General features: G+C 38.9%; 3 protein-coding genes across 7 annotated transcripts in view; 2 read left to right on the top strand and 1 right to left on the bottom strand.

The window, feature by feature from the left end:
• ACAP2 (ArfGAP with coiled-coil, ankyrin repeat and PH domains 2) overlaps nt 1–10,482 on the top strand; it is a 158,481-nt gene extending 147,999 nt beyond the window's left edge. For all 5 annotated transcript variants that reach the window (XM_032629593.1, XM_032629590.1, XM_032629589.1 and 2 more), the window contains 2 exons: nt 6–67; nt 5,945–10,482. In XM_032629593.1, coding sequence (XP_032485484.1) covers nt 6–67; nt 5,945–6,045 — 163 coding nt within the window. In that variant the 3' untranslated portion in view covers nt 6,046–10,482. The remainder of the gene's footprint in view (nt 1–5; nt 68–5,944) is intronic.
• A 4,593-nt stretch (nt 10,483–15,075) lies between these two features.
• On the bottom strand, nt 15,076–15,921 carry LOC116753544 (heterogeneous nuclear ribonucleoprotein D-like). Its single transcript, XM_032631416.1, is given in 3 exon segments — nt 15,076–15,193; nt 15,195–15,678; nt 15,681–15,921. Coding segments are annotated over 3 exon segments (804 nt in total). The 5' UTR covers nt 15,907–15,921; the 3' UTR covers nt 15,076–15,099.
• Nucleotides 15,919–22,576, top strand: part of XXYLT1 (xyloside xylosyltransferase 1) — a 193,297-nt gene continuing 186,639 nt past the window's right edge. The window contains exon 1 of the mRNA XM_032631413.1: nt 15,919–18,545. Coding sequence (XP_032487304.1) covers nt 18,042–18,545 — 504 coding nt within the window. The 5' untranslated portion in view covers nt 15,919–18,041. The remainder of the gene's footprint in view (nt 18,546–22,576) is intronic.

Below are 22,576 nucleotides of genomic sequence, written 5' to 3'. Positions count from 1 at the left end.
TTTAGGTTACGTTTAGCAAGAATGAATGAAGAGATGCGGGAATCAGAAGGACTTTATGGACAGCCAGGTCAATATTCTACTAATAACCATACTGAAATGCAGTATAAGAAATGCATCCAGGAATTTATCAGTTTACAATTGGAAGATTCATAGTTCTTTAGCAAACTAACTTAATGCTACAGAGTTTTTATAAATTACTTGTAAATTGTGAGTTGTTAGGTATATATAGTGTACTTACTGAATTCTTGGGAGTGGCTCACTCCCGAGCCTTTAAAAATCCGTAACTATTCCTATTACAGAACACATTTACTTGCTGTATCTAACTCTGGCTGCTGACTTCTTTATCTGCTGTACAGATAGATGTCTTCCATATACATTCCAGAGAGGCGAATGGAATGATAACGTATCTTTATACCCTTACAGCAGCACAGCAGTCATTTTCTTTTTGGCTGTCAAGTGAATATAACAAAATTGTTTTCTTTTTGTTATTCAGGGAATTTCTATAAATTGTGTTCAGGGAAAAAAACAAATCACTATGTGTTGACATATAAAAGTCAGTATGGAAAATGCCTAGAAGAAGTTTATTAAATTAAGAGTTCCGTATTTGATCTAAAAATGAGTGGAAGGTTTAAGAATAAAATTTACCAGTAGGTTAAGAAGTCCATAATGCGAATGGAGTTAGTTTAAAAGATATAGGGAAAAGGTCAAATTTTATCTTGTACCTTTGCCGCAAGTAATTGTACAATATCTGTTGGATAAATGGAAGTATTTAGAAGAATATTTCATGAGCTTGATGGCAAAGTAGACGTATTCTTATTAGAGAGAACTCAGGATCAGCTCAAGTCTCATTTTGAGTAATTTTTGAGTCGAGATGTCAAGAAAAGCAAGAAATGTTGCTGATCAGATTTCTTTCTTTGATGAACATATCCTGATTAGACATTCTTCACAAAGAAGAGAGTAATAATTAGATCTCCAGTTTCATGAATTTGAGTATATGAATTACTAATTTATCTGTTTTAAATTCATATACATGCTGGTTAAAAATTTTAGGAATTCATGACTGAAATAATTGAGAATGTTCAGTTTTAAGTGAGTATGTTTGAGTTTTTTTCAATGACTACTAATATATTATTTTAAAAGTGGCTTGTGATATCATCTATCTTTCCTGTTTAAGTATGTTTTGAAATTTCTGCACTTTATGCTAGCTTCAGCCATTTACTTTTATTTTATCCAGATTAATATATAACTAAGATAAATATGGGGCCATTCCTTTCTCAGAGGACTGTATTTATTACTTATTTTTGGTCTAATTTAATAGGAACAAATAAGAACTTTGAGAATAGAGGCACTTCAGCTAGATACTTCTAATCTAGGGTGTCCCACTTTAATCCTATGGATCAAACAGTACTACTGACTCATGATGTACCAAGATGTAAGAGTGCTGATTAAGGGTGAAGTCTCAGCGTTAATTCTGAATTTCACCCATTTGTTTTAAACTTGAATGTTAGACTTTAAATACATTATAATTTTGTAACAGATATACACTTAAGTGATAGTATTACTAGGCCATTTTTGAGGCCTTTATGTTTAAGCACTTTAAAATGAAAATTATTCAAAGACTATGACCTGATTCGTGAGATAAGAGTGAACTTCAAGATTTTAAGTTAAACAGTTTTTTTTCCTGACATTTTAAGTGTAAATGTTTCCTTAAGGTGTTTGCTGATGAAGCTGCACCCAGCTGGTTAGTCAGAAGGTCGGTGGGTGACTTTTCTCTGGAGCTGGGAAGCTTGGAAGGACAGGTCTTCTTATGTTCTTGCAGCTTCTAGTTCCACCTAAACTGCTCCGGCTTCTGCCCCCATCTAGGAGCCTTCAAGTGTCTCTTTCACTGTCGTTTTATATATACGTTTATGAGTATATACCTTCCGCTCAACAGTAGAAAAACAGATTTTTCCAATTTATTTGAATGAAAATTTGAAGAAAAGGCTTATTTAAAAAAAAAAAAGCTTGGGCTTCCCTGGTGGCGCAGTGGTTGAGAGTCCGTCCGCCTGCCGATGCAGGGGACACGGATTCGTGCCCCGGTCCGGGAAGATCCCACATGCCGCAGAGCGGCTGGGCCCGTGAGCCGTGGCCACTGAGCCTGCATGTCCGGAGCCTGTGCTCCGCAGCGGGAGAGGCCACAACAGTGAGAGGCCAGCGTACTGCAAAGAAACAATAATAAAAGTAAAAAAACAAGCTTTCCTACCACTCAAATTTTAGCTTAGAAAAGATTAAAAAATAGATCAGAAGTCTGGAAATGGTATATCAGCAGAATGAAATGAGATTCTGATTTGGTAATAATTAGATTTTAAATTCATTTGGGGGTCTTGTAGTTAAAGCAGAACAACTTTATACTTATACAGGTGACATGGTAAAATGGCTCAGCAGTTGCTCTCTGGCTTCTTTTCCTTTATGAGTCTTGGGAGAGCAGATAGTTTTGCTCAGGCAGCAGGTCTTTTTTCTTCTCTGCTTATCACTGTAAATTTCCCTCTCATAGATTTTGGTTGGTTGTTTTATCTAGATCCTTTTTTTGTTGCCTAGCAATAGAAGGAAAACTTGAGAATTCTGGGTAGTTTTAAAAGGCGGGTATTTTCAATTTTTGCATTATGAAGAGCCCTACCATTAAAAGACTCAGATATAATCTTTGGGAATGATGGACGTATTTCTAGGAAACCCCACTTTTGAACTTTCTGTCTACAACCCTACGGACCTGAGACTCCCTGTTTTTTGCAAGGCGACTTAAGAGCACACATTTCCTGAAGGGAAGATGTATCCTTCTTTGTCAGTTCCCACAACTCATAGGACTGGGTGGGTGGGTGCAACATCACGCCGTTCTCTCAATTGTTGGAAACCAGTTTGGTGGTTCCCACAGTCTCTGGCTCTGTGACTCCTCTTGATTGTTGGCAGAGTTTCTCAGCCAGTTGAAAATCACTGCTTTAGTGAACCAGTACTGGTTACGTGAGTATGTTGCTGATGAAGATTGATCATTGATCTAATCAGTTACAAAAAGGAAGCTGTAATCAGCCCAGAAGGGGCAGGATCATACACTGATCACCTGGGAGTAGGGTCTCACAAGCTGTCATATCTTTGAGGGGAGTATATTTTGAGAGCAAAATTAGCAAAATCTTGGATCATCACTGCTGTTGCAGTGCTTATTCTGAATACCAAAAATCAAGAACTGTTTTAAACTATCAGTGGAAATATAGCAGTCCACATTTCAAAAAACTCAGAACTGTCCAGGCACATGGAAAAGCTAACTTTCTGAAGAGAAATAAAATGTGATGTAATTTAAAGAATATAACTTAGTATTACAAATATTGGGTGGTTAGTTGTTTACTGTTTATAATAGACTGTTAAATGTACTCATATGAACTTTCCAGGGCAACATATTCTGGGTCATTGTTTATGTATTCTAGTGTAGACAAGTTATATTTGCCGTGGGAAACATTCTAAATGATTAAAATTGTATTTAAAGAATCATATTGAAGTTCAGTTTGTGTTAACTATATTAAATATCTTAGTCACTATTGTTATTGTAACGTTTGCTTTCTGACAACACATTTTGAGGCCTAAGAAAGGTATTATATTGATAAGTCCCTTAATTAACATTTGGTTAGAAACTGAATGTTAACAAAAAGTTTTGTGTATGTGTGTGAAGGTGAGACTTCCTTTGTATTGTATTAACTCTTTTAAAATGTATTCAGTAAGTGAAACCAATGAGTAGTGTAGCACCAACACTTTCCTTCAAGGACGCATTTAATTCAGTCAATTAAAAAAATCTTATAATTTGTTTTGCATGGTACAATGGTTCTACTAAAATGTACTTGTGTAGTAGATACTTTAAAAACAAAAACTGGGAAACCACAAAAAGAAAAAAAAAATCTCACAACCTGTTATACAAAATATGCATTGCTAATAGTAGAAGCCATATATTGCCATTGTACTGTTGTAATACTTAAGATTGCTCACCTGGTGCTATCTGTAAACTATTTGGCATTAGCATCTATTAGATACTTCTTCCTATTTCTTCTTGAATGTATAATGTGTGCCTTTTAAGTTATTTCTGGTGTTGAATGGTAAAATCAGTGTGGTATTTTTGTATTATAATCTGCACTTTACACTTTCTTGGAAAGTAAAACTCCAGACTCTCCAGTTTAAATAGTATTTTAAAAATATTTATAATGTTTACAATAAATATTTTAAATATTTGAATTCAACATCTAAGAATAAGAAAAAAATTTAAATGTTTTATATGGTTTGTTAAGTGATGTTTAATGTTTGTCTCTTCTCAGTTTATTTTATATCTTTTAGAGTGGCTAATAATGGGAATAGATTGTAGTTTGTCTTTTAATGTGGGGTAAACTTTTATGAAATGAAACATGGGTGTAATTGAATTGTCTTACCCATTGTTCCACCATATCAACCTTTATTGTTTTAGTAACAATAATATGAGTTAGATGTTACTCTTAGCCAACCTATTAAGATTCTCTTACTGTATTTTTTCTTTTTAAAGTAGATTGATTGATTCAGGTCATGAGAAAATTTCCAGGGCTAAATGAAAAACTACGTAGAGATTTTAATAACTTGCTTTTTACATTGACTAAATATTAAAAGCATTAACATTTTTTTACTGAAAATCTTGGTTTATGCTATTAGACCTTTTACTAGATCTGTATCCCCCTCCCCCAGATTTTTTCTAATTCTCTGGCTTTTGGTATGACATCTGTTGCCTCAAAAAAAATCTCACTTTTTGAAAGCTGACAGAACTTACTGCACTATTAACAACAACTGTAGCAATGAGTGTATAATAAGATGGATGCAAGGTATCTTATGGGGAATAATTATAAAACCATGTTCCAACACGAATCATCTAAAACAGTATTTGACAGTCTAAATTCTGTTTCCTAAATCAGAAAACAGAATTATGCCCAGCTTCTGCATAAAGCTAATATGTTTAACAGGAAGCATTCATGATGAATGATTCATCTTGAAAATAAGATTTCATTTTATACAAATCTTTTGTCTGAGGAGTTAGCCTTTATGTGTGTTATATATTTAGTTTTTCATTGCAAGAAAAATAGTATTCAATCCACTATAATATCATATTGTATCTATAATCTTCTCTACAAGCATATTTGTACGTATAAACATTTGCATTACTCTAATTTAACAGATGTCTTTGATATTTATTCCCCTTTTGTCATAGCATCCTTGCTCATATGACCTACAGTAAATGAAAAACTGACTAAATGTGAAATGATTTTAAAGTCATTTTCTAGGCTTTATTTTGTAAGCCTAGTAGAAAGTGGATTAGGTGCATTAGTTTGAGTTAAGAATTAAAGTTTGAGTAAAGACTTACTTTTTCACATTCTATTTAAATTAAAATGCCTTTAATTAAAAGATAATATTAAAACATGAGGCTTTTTTTCCCACATGGTTATTAGTTTTGTCTTGCTAATAACTTGCATCCAACAGAAACAGTAGTGTTTGTTTTTGGTCTTTTCTTTTGGCCTTGATCAAGGGAAGTATTTATTTAAAGAATGCTTTGTTTATTTAGAATGACGTGATTTACCTCATTTAGAATGACTTTTATTTCTCATGTGTTAATAAATGTATTTCTTTATATTGCTTTAAAACACTTGCATCTTTGCTCTTTTCTAACTCTGAACTTTCCTCTGTGGCTGCATCTGAGGTGCTTTTTTCAGGTATAGTTTTTTTTTTTTTCTTCCACTGTATACTTTTCCAACACTTATATTTAGTTGGTCTTTTTTCTTCCAAAAATGCTCATCTGAACAAAATTTTAATGTAATGAATTATAAAATAGTTACTAGTCGTAAAAATGAATGTTGTTTATTAATACTTTCAATTGTGTAAATTTTAAAAATCTCCTCATTTTACTTTCATGCAGGTGATGAAACTTACCAGGATATTTTTCGTGATTTCTCCCAAATGGCATCCAATAATCCAGAGAAACTAAATCGTTTCCAGCAAGATTCACAGAAATTTTGAATTTTTTTAAGAAGGGGAAAATAGTAAATCTGGTGACTCCCTCAAGTATACATCTGAAAGCTCACAGCTTTTTACTTCTTTAATTCTACTTACTTACTTTTAGTAGCTATTGAGTTGTTTGGGAAAAAGGTACCCGTTCATTGATATTTTTATAAATCAAAACATAGATCTCTAGTAGTTGGGAGAGGAACCTACTTTAAGACTTCTTTTATTAAAAAAATTTTTTAAAGCCTGTTTAAAGGGCTATTTTTTATAGATTAAAATTTAAATCTAGACTTAGGCCATCTCTAGTTTACAAGATGCTAAGAGTTTAGACAAAATAATCTTTTTTTCCCAGTGGGTGGTAGCATTGAATTTTTTCTTCTGTGCACTGTGCCCAGGATCGTTCAATCAAGCATATCGGCATCGAGTGGGAGCCTGATGTCCTCCTGCCTGACTTGAGAATATGTCTTTGCTTTAGCTTCCCTGATGTTGGTGATTCAGAAATAGTTTTTTTCTGTTTGTTTGTTTGTTTCTTGGTAGCCTAGCTGTCATATACACAATATGTAATTTAATTATTAGAACTAGAGAATATATGCCCCCCCATTTGCTCAAAAATGCAGTTATATTCCTCAGTTATTGTCCAGTACTTTAACGTACATACAGTGGCTGTACAGATTGACATAACTCAGTCCTTTAGATTTATTCCATTTTATGAAGGAAAAAAAAAAACAACCCTTGACAATAGTTTTTTTTTAATTACCAAAAGAATCTCATAGAAGTTGTAGTTCTTCATTGTTTAGTTGATTTCCTAAAACCTTGACAAATTTATTGATGTAACAAAACTGTGTTTCAAAGGTTACTTGAATGTTGCAAAATTATGCTTTCATCAGTTGTAACTATCAAAGGAAAAGTTGACTTATAAAATAATGTAGAACATTTTTATATTTGAAATGTGTCCTTTTCCAGATACATTTTTGCTGTTGCTCCTAGTGAAAGGAAAAATATCTCTGTAAAAGGAGTAAAAAAGACTCAAGTTTTTTTAGTTTGTACTAAAATATACAGCAATAAATGGCTTTTTAATTCTTCTAACATCTCCTGTGTACTTGTTGTACACGGTATACATTCTTTTAAATTATAGCATCTATATAGCTTTAGTATTTAGTTACATGAATCACAGACCCTTGAATTCCAAAATATTATGGGTATACTAATTTTCCAGGTACATGCTACAGATTAGTCTGATTCTATCTTTGATTGACATATCTTGTCAGGAGTATAAAATAAGTAATTTGCCTTATGGTTTCTTTCTGATATTGTCATAATTAAGTTTAACTTTCTTTTTCAAGTTACATGTAAGTAATATTATTGATACTCAGTTTCTAAATGAGAGGTTTTTAAACTTGAGTTGCCAAATGAGTACAGAAATTATATTTCATTGGGTAGATAATAAATTTTCTGACATTTTCCCACCAGTAAGTAGAGTTTTCTAAGTTGACTGAACATCAAATCAGAATGTCTAAACAGGAATTATACTGACATAAATTCGTATCACAGAAAAGGTTCCATATTTGTTTGGCCAAATTGCATGCATATAATGCTTATTTAGTAATAATTGCTGTGTATTAGATAAGGATACAAATATATTTAGGGATTATTTCTAAGGAAATGCTAACTTCCAAAGCCTTGTATTTTAATTGCAACAATACCAGGAACCTTAAATCTTTCCTGTTTCACCTCAGAGTCACAGGTCACCGGGCTTTGCAAAAGTCTCATTTGTAGCATTTTTATTAGTGTACTTTGAAATTAATTGTCCGAAAATCTCAAGGAGAAGGAAATATGTTGAGAAAAGAAAGAAACAAAGAAAGGAAGAAAAGAAAAAAAGAGAAAAGAGAGCCTCGCTTTTCCTTTGTAGTGCCTATTCCTGTTTTGCTCCTAGGGATTCATCTGACCTTTATCTGAGGAAGCCTAGGCAGTTTACCTTTTGGATCCAGCCTTTGGTCTTCAGATCACTTCTGGGATCTCTGGTTGTAAAAGCAATTCTTGATCATACTCTTAACTCCTGTGGCTTCAGTCATGAGTTGTTAATGTGGCAGTAATTAATGTCTACTTAAATTTAATTGTTAGAGATGTATTTGAAGTACACTAAAAGATCATGGTTCTGAATATCTTCAGAGAAAGTGAAATCTTTAACAGTACAGGGAGCCTGTACATACAAAAATAGACTTCTGTGGCTTGACTTCTTGAATATGCGGAGGCCCAATTTTGATTAAATTTGGCAGAAATGATGCAGGAGTAACAGCAAGGTTTTAAAGTAAATTAATGGTTACAAGTGGTTACAGAGTAGGTTGGCTCTTAACCAAGGTGAATTAGCTGTGTCAACTAATAGCCTTTCTGTAGTATGTAACAAATCTTAGTTTCATTATGCTGTGAATTATTCAGTATCATATGATAAATTATAGTTTAAACAACGTTAGTCATACTCTTGGGCTTCAGAAATCAATTTGACTGTCCTTTGTTTTCATTCCCTCACTGATCTGCTGGTATTAGTTTCTGATTCCTTGTCATTATTCCATTAACTCATTAACTTAAAAGTTAGAGTAATCTGAAAATAAGAATAGCAGTACTATGAGGAATTCATAAAATACAGTTTCATGTTAGAACTAGACTAAAGGTAATTGCGTAGTTATTTGCAGTTTTTTCATTGTAACACTTACATGTTTAAGATTTCTAAGGTTTTAAAAATTACCTTTGGTACAATCCTTAGAAATTCAGAAATTTCCAGGGATTCACTATATTACATTGTTTACCTAATTTATACTGGTCTTTGTAGATTTTAATCAACTTTAGTGTTTACTTTGTAAAACATACAGATTTTATTTGGAATATTATTTTGGTTCTTCATGGGTGCATTTTGAAAAAAACTTATACTTTCACAGTCTGGACACCTTAAGTTTGTGATGTGTTAAAGCAGTATTTTAAAAATATAATTTTACACATGTGAAGTGGGGTCACGATAAACCAAATTGTATTTAAGATTAAATTTACTATCCATTTTGAATAAGACATTCCCATATCACTCTTATATTGTGGAATTAACTTTCCTGTTTGATAGCACTTTCGACTATGGACATGAGCTGGAAAAATGCTATATTTTTATAGAATTGTCTGTTCAGAATGACTTCAGACCTGCATGATATAGTGGAAAGAGCACTGACTAGTTGCTTACTACTCTTACTGGATTCAGAGCTCCTCACAAATAAAATGAGTGGGACGAAACAAGGTGTTCCGTAACAGCATCCCTTGGTGTACTGTTCCGCTGCTCACATCTGCTCACAGTGTGCTTTGCCGTTACTCACAGTAGGACTTCTGAGATCTTAATCTAAGAGCACCAACAGTGTCTCTTCTTTGATCCTGGGCTGCTCCTCTTGTTTTACAGAGCAGGTCACTGGTTTGTTGGTTGGTGGCGTAGCTGACACCAGAACCCCTGTCTGACTAGTAGTCAGAGGCACTTTACTCATATCATGAAATGATTTGAAATCATTGTAAAGCAGCAAAATTGGATAATGACTGCCAGCTTTCCTTGTGCTTTGATAACGAAGACTCCAAGTATTCTGGAGAACCTGGATATAAAATTACTTTGAAGGAATAGATTAGGGTTTAAATACGTTAAATTGTAGGGAATTTTATATGTTTGCAATAACAAACATTGATGAAGGCAAAACGTTGTAAAGGCAATTCGAATTCACATATGCTTATCAATTTCTTGATGCTTCTAAATGAAGACAACTAAAAGGGGCATGGATTCAGTTTGGCCAAATCCTGACATCTATAAATATGATTTGGGGGGCATCCTTTTCTATTTACATAAATTTATCTACTAAAATAAGGTAATGGGGGGAGGGAAGTAAGGTTTGATTAAGTAAACTTTTCTCTACACTGCTCTTTTCACTATCTTATGTACTAGATTTTCTTATTTTTCCTCAACACACCTCCCACCTTTTGGGTGTTCATTTTAAACAGGGAAAGCTCGCTACATTATAAAGAATGTTGGCACCATTTATTTTACACAAAGGCTAAAGGTTAACTTTTGGAAGTGATGAGCTACTTTTCTATATGTGTTTACTCGTGCTTTGTGATATTTCTGGATCATTCCAGTCATAAAGACTTATTACATGTAATATTTCCTGCTACCTGTGAAAAGGTATATTTTAAAGAATGTATAACCAACAATCCATTTACTTTTTATTAGTGTGTAGAGGATTTATTTGTATCTAATTCATGAATGTAGTTTTACTGTAGGATGTCACTGTAAATGGAACAAAGTACATTATCTTTATAGTTATTCTAAAATGTATATTATGTAAGAATTGTAAATATTATACCTGATTAAACTCTTTGTATGCCAAGAAATTATGTCAAGTCAATAAAAATCTCACCTCTGGCGTAGTTCTATTATGCTCAGACTTCCACTTTATTGTGAACTACAATTGCAGACATACCTGTTAACAACTGTCATGTTTAAGGTCCTGTATTCCTTTCTAACTCTGTCACACTGGTCCAGATTGATCCTATTTGCTGATTGCTTCAACCATGAAATCCATTTTGATCTTTTAAATATTTTCTTCTGCCTGATCACAGAGCTGTATGGCTCCCAGTTCATTAGCTAAACACCACAAAAGGCCTTTTTTGCTGTAGCTCTAATTTTTTTCTATTACGATTGAGATATCTGTTGAAGTTTCTAATCTAGGCAACACATTTACACTCAATCCTTTTAGTAAACAAACAAACAACATGTTTTTGCATGAAATGAGATTGAAGGAATAGAGGCTTGAAAGAACAGACCTGGAAGTGAATTGCCTGCTTTTGCCTTTCCTTTAAAAGTTAGTTGAAAGCAGACACTTAAAACTTTTCTATGTAATTTGCTTTATTCCACTTCATTTCATTTTCATAATAGTTGTTTGACAAAGAGAATCCAAACTGACAGTAAATGTTTTCAATGAAAACAGCCTACTTTTCGTTATTACAAAACAGTGCTTTTTCATCCTCGAAAAATGTTCAAGTAATGATAAGTAAAAAGAATTCCATCCTAATTCCGTCACCTGCCTGTGATGTTCACGTGTGGCTAGTAGATGGTAGCTACTAGCTACATGTGGCTATTGAAATTTAATTAAAATTAGACAAAATTAAGAGTTCAGTTCATCTGTGGAATTGCCACATTTAAGAGCTGACTAGCCATGTGCCCAGTGACTACTGTTTTGAACAGGGCAGATAACAGAGCATAGTCATCCTAGGAAGTTCTATTTGACAGTTACCAAGTACGGGGCAAGCTGTTACTTCTTTGGTATATACCCTTCTAGACCTTTGGGTGTATGTATTATATTTATATACAATGGGATCATACTGATTTGCCAACTGCTTCTTTCACTTAATAAGTGAGGAACAAGTTTCTAAGTCCTTAAGTAATCTGCATCACTTTGGGAAGGATTTCTTTAAATGTTTTTGTTATGGAAACTTTCAAACATGTACAAAAGTAGAGACAGTAACTTCAGTAGCTGTTAGCTCATGGCTCACATTGTTTTATCTATACTCCCACCCATTTTTCCTCTTCCTCATTTTTTGTAAACCAAATGCCAGACATTTCAACAAATCGTTGAGTATGTCTCTAAATATCGTATGATAGCGCTTATTACGCAGAATCTTAAAAAAATGATACAAATGAACTTATTTACAAAACAGAAAACAGAACAAACTTAGGGTTACCAGAGGGGAAGGGTGGTGGGGGGTTGACGTTAATTAGGGAGTTTGGGACTGACTTGTACACGTGGCTAAATTTAAAACAGATCACCAGCAGGGACCTACTGTGTAACTGCAGGGAACACTGCTCAATATTATGTAACAACCTAAATGGGAAAAGAATCCGAAAAAGAATAGATACATGTATATGTATAACTGAATCACTTTGCTGTACACCTGAAACTAACACAACATTGTTAATCAGCTCTCCTCCAATATAAAATAAAAAGTTAAAAACATAAAGGGGGAAAAAGACTGTTTTAAAAAAATCATATCACCTTCCTTAAAATATGAAACTATGTAGTCAATATTCAAATTTTCCCAATGTCTTAAGTGTGTTCTTTAAAAAAAGATTTTTCAAATCAGAATTCATGTAAGTTCCATTCATTGCAATTGGCTAATATATCTCTTGAGTCTCTATAGGTTCTTCTATTTATCACTTTAAAAAATTTCCCTTATAGTTTGTTGAATACATCACTTTTAATGACAGCATCTTTATTTTAGTTTCACTTTACTGATGAACATTTGATTTCAATATCTTGTCATCATAAACCTAGTTCTTCATTACCCTTATGGCTAAATATTTGAGTACATTCTTCCTTATTTCCTTAGGATGAATTCCTAGATGTGAAAATGCTGGTTCACAATGGGTGGGTATATTTTTGAGGCTCATTCAATGAGTCAGGCACTGTGTTAGGTACTGGGGATACTACGGTTAAAAAAAAAAAAAAGACACACTACCTGTTCTCTTGAAGTCTTGCCTTCTTGCAGTGGAGAAAGATAGGACTGGGCAGTTCATAGGTGGCCCTCATGGGATCCCTGAGGATGGTGCCTCCTCTGGACACTGGACGCGTTGGTGTTTAGAGACCATTCCTCAAGGCAGTGACATCTAAGCCAAGGTCTGAAGCCCGAGCGGTTGGCTCCCTGAAGAGCTAGGGCAGTACTTTTCAAACTTTGGCTTGTAAAAGAATCACCGTCGAGGCCCAGGCTCACTGAAGATAATAGGGCCTGAGCCATTGTGTTTTTACCAAGCTCCCCGTGGTTTCCAATGCCAATCAAAATTTGAGACCCTTGTCTCAGAAAGAAACATTCATCTGGATAGGAGAGAGAACTGAAAGTTCTCTTAGAAAGATTTTAGTATTGCCAGAGTTCCCTCCAGGAAAGTTGTGTCAATATACACACCCCCATCTACTGTAGAGGAGTGTCTTTTTCTCTGTATCTTTGACAATATTGGGTAGTGGTCAGTAAAGAAAAAAGCCTGCTAAACGATCAGATTTCTATGTTACATTACAGATGTAGAAATCATACAACAGGAAAAACCATCTCCCCTGGCTAGAAGTCAGAGAACTTGACCACAGTTAAAGTTAGAACTGAAGGGTCACTTGCCGACCAAGTTCTTGTCTATTTAGTCATATTGTTATACACCCAGATATATCTATTTTAAGCTGAGAAAATAGCGCATAACATCTGACACACTACATACTTTCTCTTTTTGTTTAAAAAGACTTTATTCATTTTTGATAAGGGAAAGGACAATCTCAATGTCAACTTGTCATCTAATCATAAATTTGAATTTACAGGATTCACTGCCCTAAAGACACTGTATCTACTGACTGACAACATAGCTTAAAATGAAAATCTCCTTTCTGTTCCCTAAGGTTGCATGTTGAAAGAATTAAACAGTCCTTTGCAATAGTCAGCATTGGTACTTGGCCTAGGTGTAAGATCAAAGAGCAAAACAGGAGCAAAAGAAGGCCGAAAGCATAACTTGATTGCCCAGTGAGTACAAACATCATTGGAACAAAGAAAGTTGCAGGCACCAGATAAAAAAGGCAGGTTCATTAGCATAAAAAAATTACACTTGGTTGAAGGTGAGGTCAGCTATTCCACACGTTAACATGTATGCCAATCCTAATGGCTAACATGGAACCACAGAAACAAAAACAGAGACCTTAAATTCAGTAACTACACAATGTAAAATTCAAAATGGAATTTACCCAGGTCATCCTACAAAATCTATAGCTAAAACTGTTTTTCTTTTTAATGCACCAGGAAGATCTGTTGTAATGACATGAGTTGGTCACACTTAGATTTGCATTTATATAAGATTTAAGGGATACCTTTCCCCACTATTCCTTATGTCTGAATATGGATATGCTTAACTACCCAGCTCATGCACTAACTGCGCTAAAAATGATGAAACAAACTACCATGACTTTTTCTAAGAACTCACACCACATCAGCTAACACCCAATATAGCTTCCTAAAAATGCCCCGACAGAAAACATTTTGTTCAGTTTGGTGCTTGCTGTGACATAACACCAACAGAATAGTGTACAACTACTTTAGTTACTCAGCCGCTACTTCAAATATTTTAATCTAACTTGTTCAGACTTTAATAACTTCTTACCTATTTGCCAAAATCCTTGTGTTAAATGTAACTACATCTGATATTCTTAAACTGTAGCTCCTGTAACACAGTTCAAGTGTTTTTTTCCCCTGGGTATATCTAGACATTTTAATCAAGAAAACAAAGTTATGCTATTATGATTAGCCAAAGCTCTTTCCAGCAGACCACTGAATACAGCAAGTCATAACAAATGCCTTCCCAGAGACAAGAACAAAGCAAAATATTTTCTATTCATAAAAGGAGCTAACAGCATGCTTTGTGCCATTAAAAAGCTACTTTTCAAAATATAACCAGAAGACTTACGGTCTACTAGAAAACTTCCACTAATCACACACTATAACTAAGCCACAGAAACTTTCATGACAAAGGCTCCAGATATACAGAGAGAAAACAAAGTTACGTGGAAACCTCAGTTAACAGGGAAATGAAGCCTTAGAAGACAGAATACATCTAACAAATATGGGGAACAGAGTAGACACTGTAGCTGGTTAGTAAAGGACCACAGTTTCTCCCTGTATCAACACTCCCTACAAAATTGTACCTTAATTATCACTTATTTAAAATTACACTTTTACAGAGATATTTAGTACCTGACTCAGAAAAACAATCGCATTTATTTGAGGTTTAACATGAAATCATACAAATAAAATTTGTATAAACACAAATCCACATCGAGTCATAACACAGCAAAAAAAAGTAAAAACAAAACTAATTGGCGGCTACATGCAGTTGGACACAGTTGTGTCTTGTACACTAGAAAGTCTTTTACAAAATAATCATCTTAGATCAATAGAAGACCAAACTTCAATGTTGTCCTTGCAAGATGGGTTGCTTTAGCAATCTCTTCCTGTTTTCTCCAACGTCCCTTTTTAATATGGCTGGTAATTATTTTGGTGATTGCCATCCCCTCGAGATGCCTTGCCATAAGTGCTCTGTTGGCCACTGTAGTCTGCATATCCGTGCATATCCATAGTTCCCATAGTTATACCCAGTATAACCATAGCCGCCATAGCCACTATAGTTTTGATCACCACCATAAGCACTATTGTAATTTCCATATCCTTGATCATAATAGTTATTAAATCCTTGGTTCCAGTTTTGGCCCTGACCTTGGCCATGACCCCTAGTACCTCCTTGTCCACCAGCTGCAGCACCTCTTCCTCCTTTTTGTTGTTGCTGTTGCTGCCTATATACCTCTTTGGGTTGTGCAACTTTGATTTCACACTTCCCAGAACCAATTTGATATCTGCTTTCTACCAATTTCTTTACTGGCTCTCCGTCTGTATATGTAATAAAACAAAATCCTCTTCTTTCATTTGTTTTTGTATCCATGGGAAGTTCAATATTTTCAATCTCTCCAAAGTCTCCAAAATATTCTTTAATTTGTTCTTCCAAAGTATCTGGGTTCAATCCACCCACAAAAACCTTTTTGGGGGGTTCCTTCCCCAAGCTTTGGCCCTTTTAGGGTCTATCAATTTGCCATCCAGCTTGTGTTCTTTCAGTTTCAAAACCTTATCAACACTAGCAGCATCTTTGAAATGCACAAATCCAAATCCTCTTGATCTTCCAGTGACTGGATGTGTTTTCATTGTGCAGTCTACAACTTCTCCAAATCGAGACAAATATTCAGTCAGATCTTTCTTGCTTGTATCCCAGCTCAAGCCTCCAATAAACATTTTACCGTCATCCTGCTGATTCACATAACACATTAATTTTTCTTTATGGTCAAAGAATTGAGGATGAAGAAGCTTGGAGAAAAGACCAGTCTCTTGAGTATTTTCCTGTGTCTACTGACTTCCTATGTAAAATTTAAATTATCTTGTTCTTCATTTGTTATCCATAAATTCCAGGAGTAGTGATCTTATAAAGGTCTGAAAAAATATATTTGTTGAATAAATTCCAGAATAAATGGCAGAGGAAAAATCCACCTTATTGATCGTGTAGGTGGGTGGACTAAAAGGTAAAATTCCAGAATTATTTCTCCCTTATTAATGAACAATAATTAGAATGTAATAATACAATGGTAGCACACAGTGGTGGAGATTCTGTGGTACATGTAATAAAGTCTTAATGGATATTTGGGGTTTAGAATTTGTAAACACTCTAGAAAAGCTATGATTGCTAAACTGTATTTTGTACTTGTTGGGTATTTAGACTTTGTTTTAGAGTTTGGTGTTTCTAGCATAGTTTATATTTATTGTTTACTAAGTGTCAGACACTATTCTAACTGCTTTTTATCTATTATCTCTCATAACCCTATGAGGCATAAGTACTAATATTAGCCCCATGTTACATAGGGGTGTGACTGCAGCTCAGAGAGATTACCTCCCTTGAAGTCTAACAACTCCTAGTTAGCTGTAAATCCAGCTCTCTGGTGCCTGTGGGAGCAGCTGTGCTCAGGGTCTTCCTACTCTGCCATCTTGCTTCCCCCTGCACGTGCCCAAATCCAGCTCTCTTAACCACAATGTCATCTGCTGAAGCTTGTGGTAAAATACACTCAACTCAGAGTCTGAGTTATCACTTTCAGTGCTAATCTTGGCTGGAAGTTTGGGCTTTGGAAGTGGTATGGCTTGAGTGGGGATCCATTATTTACTAGCCAACTAGATTTGGGCAGTTCACTTCTCTAAATCTCAATTTCCTCAATTGTAAAGTGCAAATAAGCAAATAATACCTCTACCTCTTACAGCTGTGTGGATTAAATGAACTAAAGTAATACCTGTTACTAAAGTGAGATAATTCTGCTATTGTTCCCCACCCCCCAAGGTGAGTAGCATGTATTGAACTTGTTGCTAAGCACTCTTTAGAGGTCCAAGGTTTTTCAGAGAAGTGTTGCTCCAACTGAAAAGAAGAAGAGTTAAAAACGAGATGAATTGTGGTTCTGGGGACCACACATTCAGAAATAATGGCATGGCACAGTAAACGGGTGAGAGAATTTGTGATTGCATTTGTGCCTGCGTTTTCACCTGCACCTCTTTCAAGCATGCAGACCACTTGTACATGTTTACGTAAACACTGTAGTGTGTCATTGGTCCTCAGAAGACTCAAGTTAATGGGCTTTTATGTAGTTGGCAGTGTCCAGCTATATTGTCAAACCTGCCACTGTGTGACCCTGGGCAAGTGACCTCAGTTATGCTTCAGTTAAGAATTTGCAAAACTACCGGGTACATATTAAGCCTCTTTTAAAGTGTTAAAGTTAAAAAAAAAAAAAGTATCCTTTAGATTGCCTCTGGTCCGCCTCAGAGGTGCCAAGTGAGGTGAGCAGGACATTTACACCTCTGGTGTCAATCCTACTTCACCGAGAATAGGGAGGGAGTTGCTAGTTTAAATTCTTTAGCCCCAGATAGTCTCCAAGGTGTGAAAGGAGTCGGGGAGAGGACTTAAAGCCTTCAAGAAATTAGGGTGGAAAAGGTATATAGAGAAAATTTTTCTTTGTGAGTCCAGTTTAGTCTTTTTGCTACCGAAGTCTTAGCTTCGGTTTCTAGCGTCTGGGGCTGGGCACTTAAGAGGGCCATTTTTCACGGACGGTACAGCCAGCTGGCTTGTATGCCCGAGTCCTCACCGGCTTCTCTGACCACTCTGGGGCGGCTCCTGCGGACCCGCGGCGCATCCCCGATGTAATCCTTCTGAGCCTAGGACCCAGCGGCTGCCGGGCAGCCCTGGCCCCGCCTCTCGGCGCATCAGCGCCCGCGGATTGGTAGCGCGGCTCCGCCTCCGCCATGGCTGCCGCCCGCCGCCGGGGCTACTAAGTAGCTGCAGGGGTACTGTTCTCCGCTGCGGCTCCCCGGCCGCCCTGTCCGCGGGAGGGTGGCGCATGGGTCTCCTCCGAGGCGCGCCCCCATGCGCTCGGGCTATGGCGCGTCTGGGCGCTGTGCGCTCCCACTACTGCGCGCTGCTGCTGGCCGCGGCGCTTGCCGTCTGTGCCTTCTACTACCTCGGCTCCGGCCGGGAGACCTTCTCCAGCGCCACCAAGAGGCTGAAGGAGGCCCGCGCCGGAGCCCCTGCCGCGCCCTCGCCGCTGGTGCCGGAGCTGGCGCAGGGCTCCGTGGCGCCGGCCCCGGGTGCTAAGGCCAAGAGCCTGGAGAGCGGCGGGGCCGGGCCGGTGGACTACCACCTGCTGATGATGTTCACCAAGGCGGAACACAATGCCGCGCTGCAGGCCAAGGCCCGCGTCGCGATCCGCTCCCTGTTGCGCCTCGCTAAGTTCGAGGCGCACGAGGTGCTTAACCTGCACTTCGTGAGCGAGGAGACCAGCCGCGAGGTGGCCAAGGCCCTGCTGCGGGAGCTGCTACCGCCCGCCGCCGGCTTCAAGTGCAAGGTGAGCGGGGCCTCAGCCGGAGGTTCCGGGTGGGTAGCTCGGTCAGCGCGCGCGCCCGGCCAGGCTCCAGGGGTCAGGAGGGAGGTGTCTTCGTTGCGCTGCCCACTGCCAACGCCAGTAGAAGCCTAACCTCTCAACCCGATCCCCCTGGCTGAAGTGTGCATTCACAGCACGCTGGAGGCGTCGTCCGGGGGCGTGTCCGGGAGCCTCGTTGTTAGCCGACTACCCTGACCGCGTCTCCCCCTTTAACTGCGGCCTCCTTGAGAACTGGCACTCCCCGTCTTTGCTAGCGTTACAGGATTCAGCAGTCAGTGCCTTCAGAGCCTGCCCCTCTTTTTATTCTTCTCAGTCTTTGACTTTTTTTAAAAATAAATTTATTTTGTTTATTTTATTTTTGGCTGCGATGGGTCTTCGTTGCTGCGCGCGGGCTTTTCTCTGGTTGCGGCGATGCGGGGGCTACTCTTCCTTGTGGTGCGCAGGCTTCTTATTGTGGTGGCTTCTCTTGTTGGGAACACGGGCTCCAGGTGCGCGGGCTTCAGTAGTTGTGGCTCACGGGCTTAGTTGCTCCGCGGCATGTGGGATCTTCCCGGACCAGGGCTCGAACCCGTGTCTCCTGCATTGGCAGGCGGCTTCTTAACCACTGTGCCACCAGGGAAGCGCCTCAGACTTTTACTTTTGAGGATGGAGCAGGTCATTTGAACGTACCAATATGCTTCTGGTGCATAGTCTGCTGGACAGGGTCTTCGGCCGCTTGAATTGTTCAGGTTACAGTGACATTTCTCATAGCTCATTTTCTCTAAGGTATTTCAGTCGGAACTAGTCAAGCCCAAACCCAGCCAGTGTGAACCATCTCATCTCCTCTGTGTGCCCCCTTCTCCCCTACCCTCAAGGGTCCTGAACCCATTTAGAGAAGCACCGGGTTCCTCCCAGGAGGTACAGATAAGATCTGGGGAGAGCAGAGCTAGTCACCTTGTCCTAGGCTGGACCCACCTGCATCCCCATCATCTCGCTTCACCTCCTGGCTCTGCTTGTCAGAGATTGGATTCCTAGCTTAGAGTTAATGGTCTCAGTTAAATTGCTTGCCTCGTTTTGACCTAACAGTTGCACAGAGGGAATCCAAGGTCTGATTTTGGGATAGAAATAGTAGGTGATCCTAAAGGATGGAGCCTGATGGTGGGGGGATGGGCGGTGAGGCAAGAGTAGTGTTCCATGTGTTTGTGCCCAGTGAGTGACTAAGGGGAGCTGATGCCAGGATCCTGCAGGGTTCAGGGGTCTGCTGTTTGTTGTCTTCAGAATCAAGTTCTAATTTCTTGGTAGGGCTGTCTGTGTTGTGGCCCTGGCTCTCCTCTTCTGCCTACCTTCTTGTCTTCCCCCTACGTGCACCTTAGATCTTAACTGTACTGAATGTGCCTTTACATAAGCTATACTTTTCACCCAGAATGTCCTTCCTTCCTTCCTGGGCCCTTGGCCACTCTTTACTTAGTTTTCACCTTCCCCCAGGAATGTCCATAGACTCGGGGACAATCTGTGCCCAGCCCTCCACAGCTCTCCTTTCCAGCTTCCCCCCATAGCGTCAAAAGTCTGTCCTCTGCCCAGAACAAATGAGCCCATCTGGAACACCCACCATAGTCAGGGAGAGGTACCTGGGCCTGGATTCCATGGTACAGGAGGCCAAGAATCCAGGTCCTGGAGCTTGTGGCTGGCCAGGCCCTTGACACCCACTGTCTGACCTGGGGTTTTTCAGCCTGGGGCCCATCGCATTTGCCCTAATTGCCGTCTCTGGAAGTAGGGCCTGGCAACCTGTTCCAGGTGGTCCTTGGGACTTTAATGTTTGAGAAATTCTGTGCTAGTCCAAGGGAGAAAACCAAGGGCCCTTGATCATAGGGCCAGTCTGGGCAGAGCTGGGATTTGACCGGCTCTCCAGACACTGCCTTGAAGACCAGCATGTCATCTCTTCACTTTCTGAGTCAGAGGTCACAACTCAGGCCTATCTCCTCCATTGCTAGGGCTCTACTGTCCCCTTCTCGAGCTCCAGCCACAGTATCTTGTTGCAAACTCAGTGCTTTCCAGCGTACATGCCTCTGCTTCTTTCATTCCACTGTCAGGATACTCTTTCTGTGTGCGTCGCCGAGTCTTGCCCATCTTTGGATACCATCCCTTCCTTGGAGCTGTCCAAGGAACCCCCATTCAAAAGGCACATCTTCCTCTTCCTCGTGTACCTCCCTGGTGCTGTAGACTCTACGACGTCTTATCTCCCATCCCTATGCCTGGCACATAGTGGGCAACCAGAAATACTTGTCCAGGGCAGGTCCAGTCTCAGGGCCAGCTTCCCTTCTTGGAGTCTGTGTTTCATGCTTTGACTCCTTCCCTCTGCTGGGCCCAGTTCTGACAGCCATAGCCATCACCCAAGGCCTGAGGCAGCTGCAGATGACCTGAGGGAATTGACACCACCCCTACTGAGGCATGAGGAATGAGGGTCTGGGGGCTTTCAGCCAGATGGCTGTGTTCAGATAAGGGTTTATCAGTTCTAGCTAAAATTGCTCCTGTTCCTTTTGAATGATTTTTTGTGAATCTGTTTTCTGTTTGTGACAAAAGTTGCTCTTTTTGTTTTATTTTTTTCTTTAAATATGCAGTCCTAAAAGGTTTGCCTCATTTTAGTTGTCATTTAATTCTTCCTCAGGTTTGGAATGTGTCTTCTGGTACCACTTCACACATGCCTTTCCCTCTACCTGGAGTACCTCCCACCCCACCCCCCCTCTTCCTTAACTGGTACTCTGCTTTCAGGTCTCAGCATAAATGTTATTTCCTTGGTAAACCTTTCCTGAGCCCCCATTGTACATTCTCATCACACCAAGGACTTTTCCTTAGTAACATTTCTCACAGTTGTCATTATGTAATTATTGAATGAGTTATTTGTCTACCTTGCTAGACAGTAAACTCCTTAAGGGCTTGGACCCTGACCTCTCTTAAGTGTATGCCTAGCAGCGAGCATCAAGTCTTACATATGGGAGTGCATCTTATATGAGAATTATTTTTTCAGTATTAATTAGGAAGAATGACACTAGAAATTCTCACCCCAGTTGCATCACAGCTGGAAGGGATTTTCAAGAGCATATAGCAACCCAGGTGAGGAAACTTGCCTAAGGCCACTTGGGGAGTTACTGACAAGGCTGGGGGCTAGACTCAAGTCCTAGGCCAATGTTTTTCTCTTTGTACCATGTTCCGCCTTTAAGGAGCACTTCTCTCTTGTAAGATAAGGTAAAAGAACAGTCCACTCCCAGGGAGAGTTGCCCTGAAGTGTGTAAGAACACCTTGGGAAGAGGAAGGCAGCTCCTGGCCCACCCGGCTGTCTGGAGACAGCCTGAAAGCTCTTCCTCCCTCAGGGTGGGATCTGGGACTCCGCCAGGTGTGCGGGATGCAGGGCAGGGCTGCAGTGAGCCAGCCTAGGACTCGTGCTCACACTCAGAGGTCTCTTCTCAGGCCATTTTCAAGTGCCACAGAAATGGTGGAGCCAAAATGTTTGCAGAAATTGATCATAGAATATTACTAGTGACTTTAGATTACATTTTGGTTAATTAAATACTAGCTAAAAAGCTATTCAGTTAACCAGAAAAATCTTGTTTCGAATTATTATTGAAAGTCTTTCAAAATCCACTGGTTTGTTTTCTCCTAACAGTATGGAAATATATTATTTGTTCACTTATTTAATAAACATCCAAACCTGTTATGTTCGAGGTACCAGGATAGGAGCTGCTTCTAGCTCATTTAATAAGTCTACGGACTAACTGCATCAGAATCTCCTGGAGACAGTTATTCAAAATACAGACTCATGGACCCTGCCCCAGCCTGTGGGTCAGAATCTCCTGATGGGGCCTGGAAATCTGAATTTGTATGAGGCTGTGGCAGCAGGCATGGAAGTCCCTGCTGTAAAAGGGATACAGGAGGGCCTGATGCTTTCCTGCCCACCTTCAGACCGAGCTCAGGCATCCTTGCCCCTGTGCAGCCTGCCCTGTGAGCACAATGCCTGACAC

This window comes from Phocoena sinus, chromosome 4 (genome assembly GCF_008692025.1).
Source record: "Phocoena sinus isolate mPhoSin1 chromosome 4, mPhoSin1.pri, whole genome shotgun sequence".
Lineage (NCBI taxonomy): Eukaryota > Metazoa > Chordata > Mammalia > Artiodactyla > Phocoenidae > Phocoena > Phocoena sinus.
Note: the sequence above shows the minus strand (reverse complement) of the source record. Positions and strands in the feature narration are given on the sequence as shown.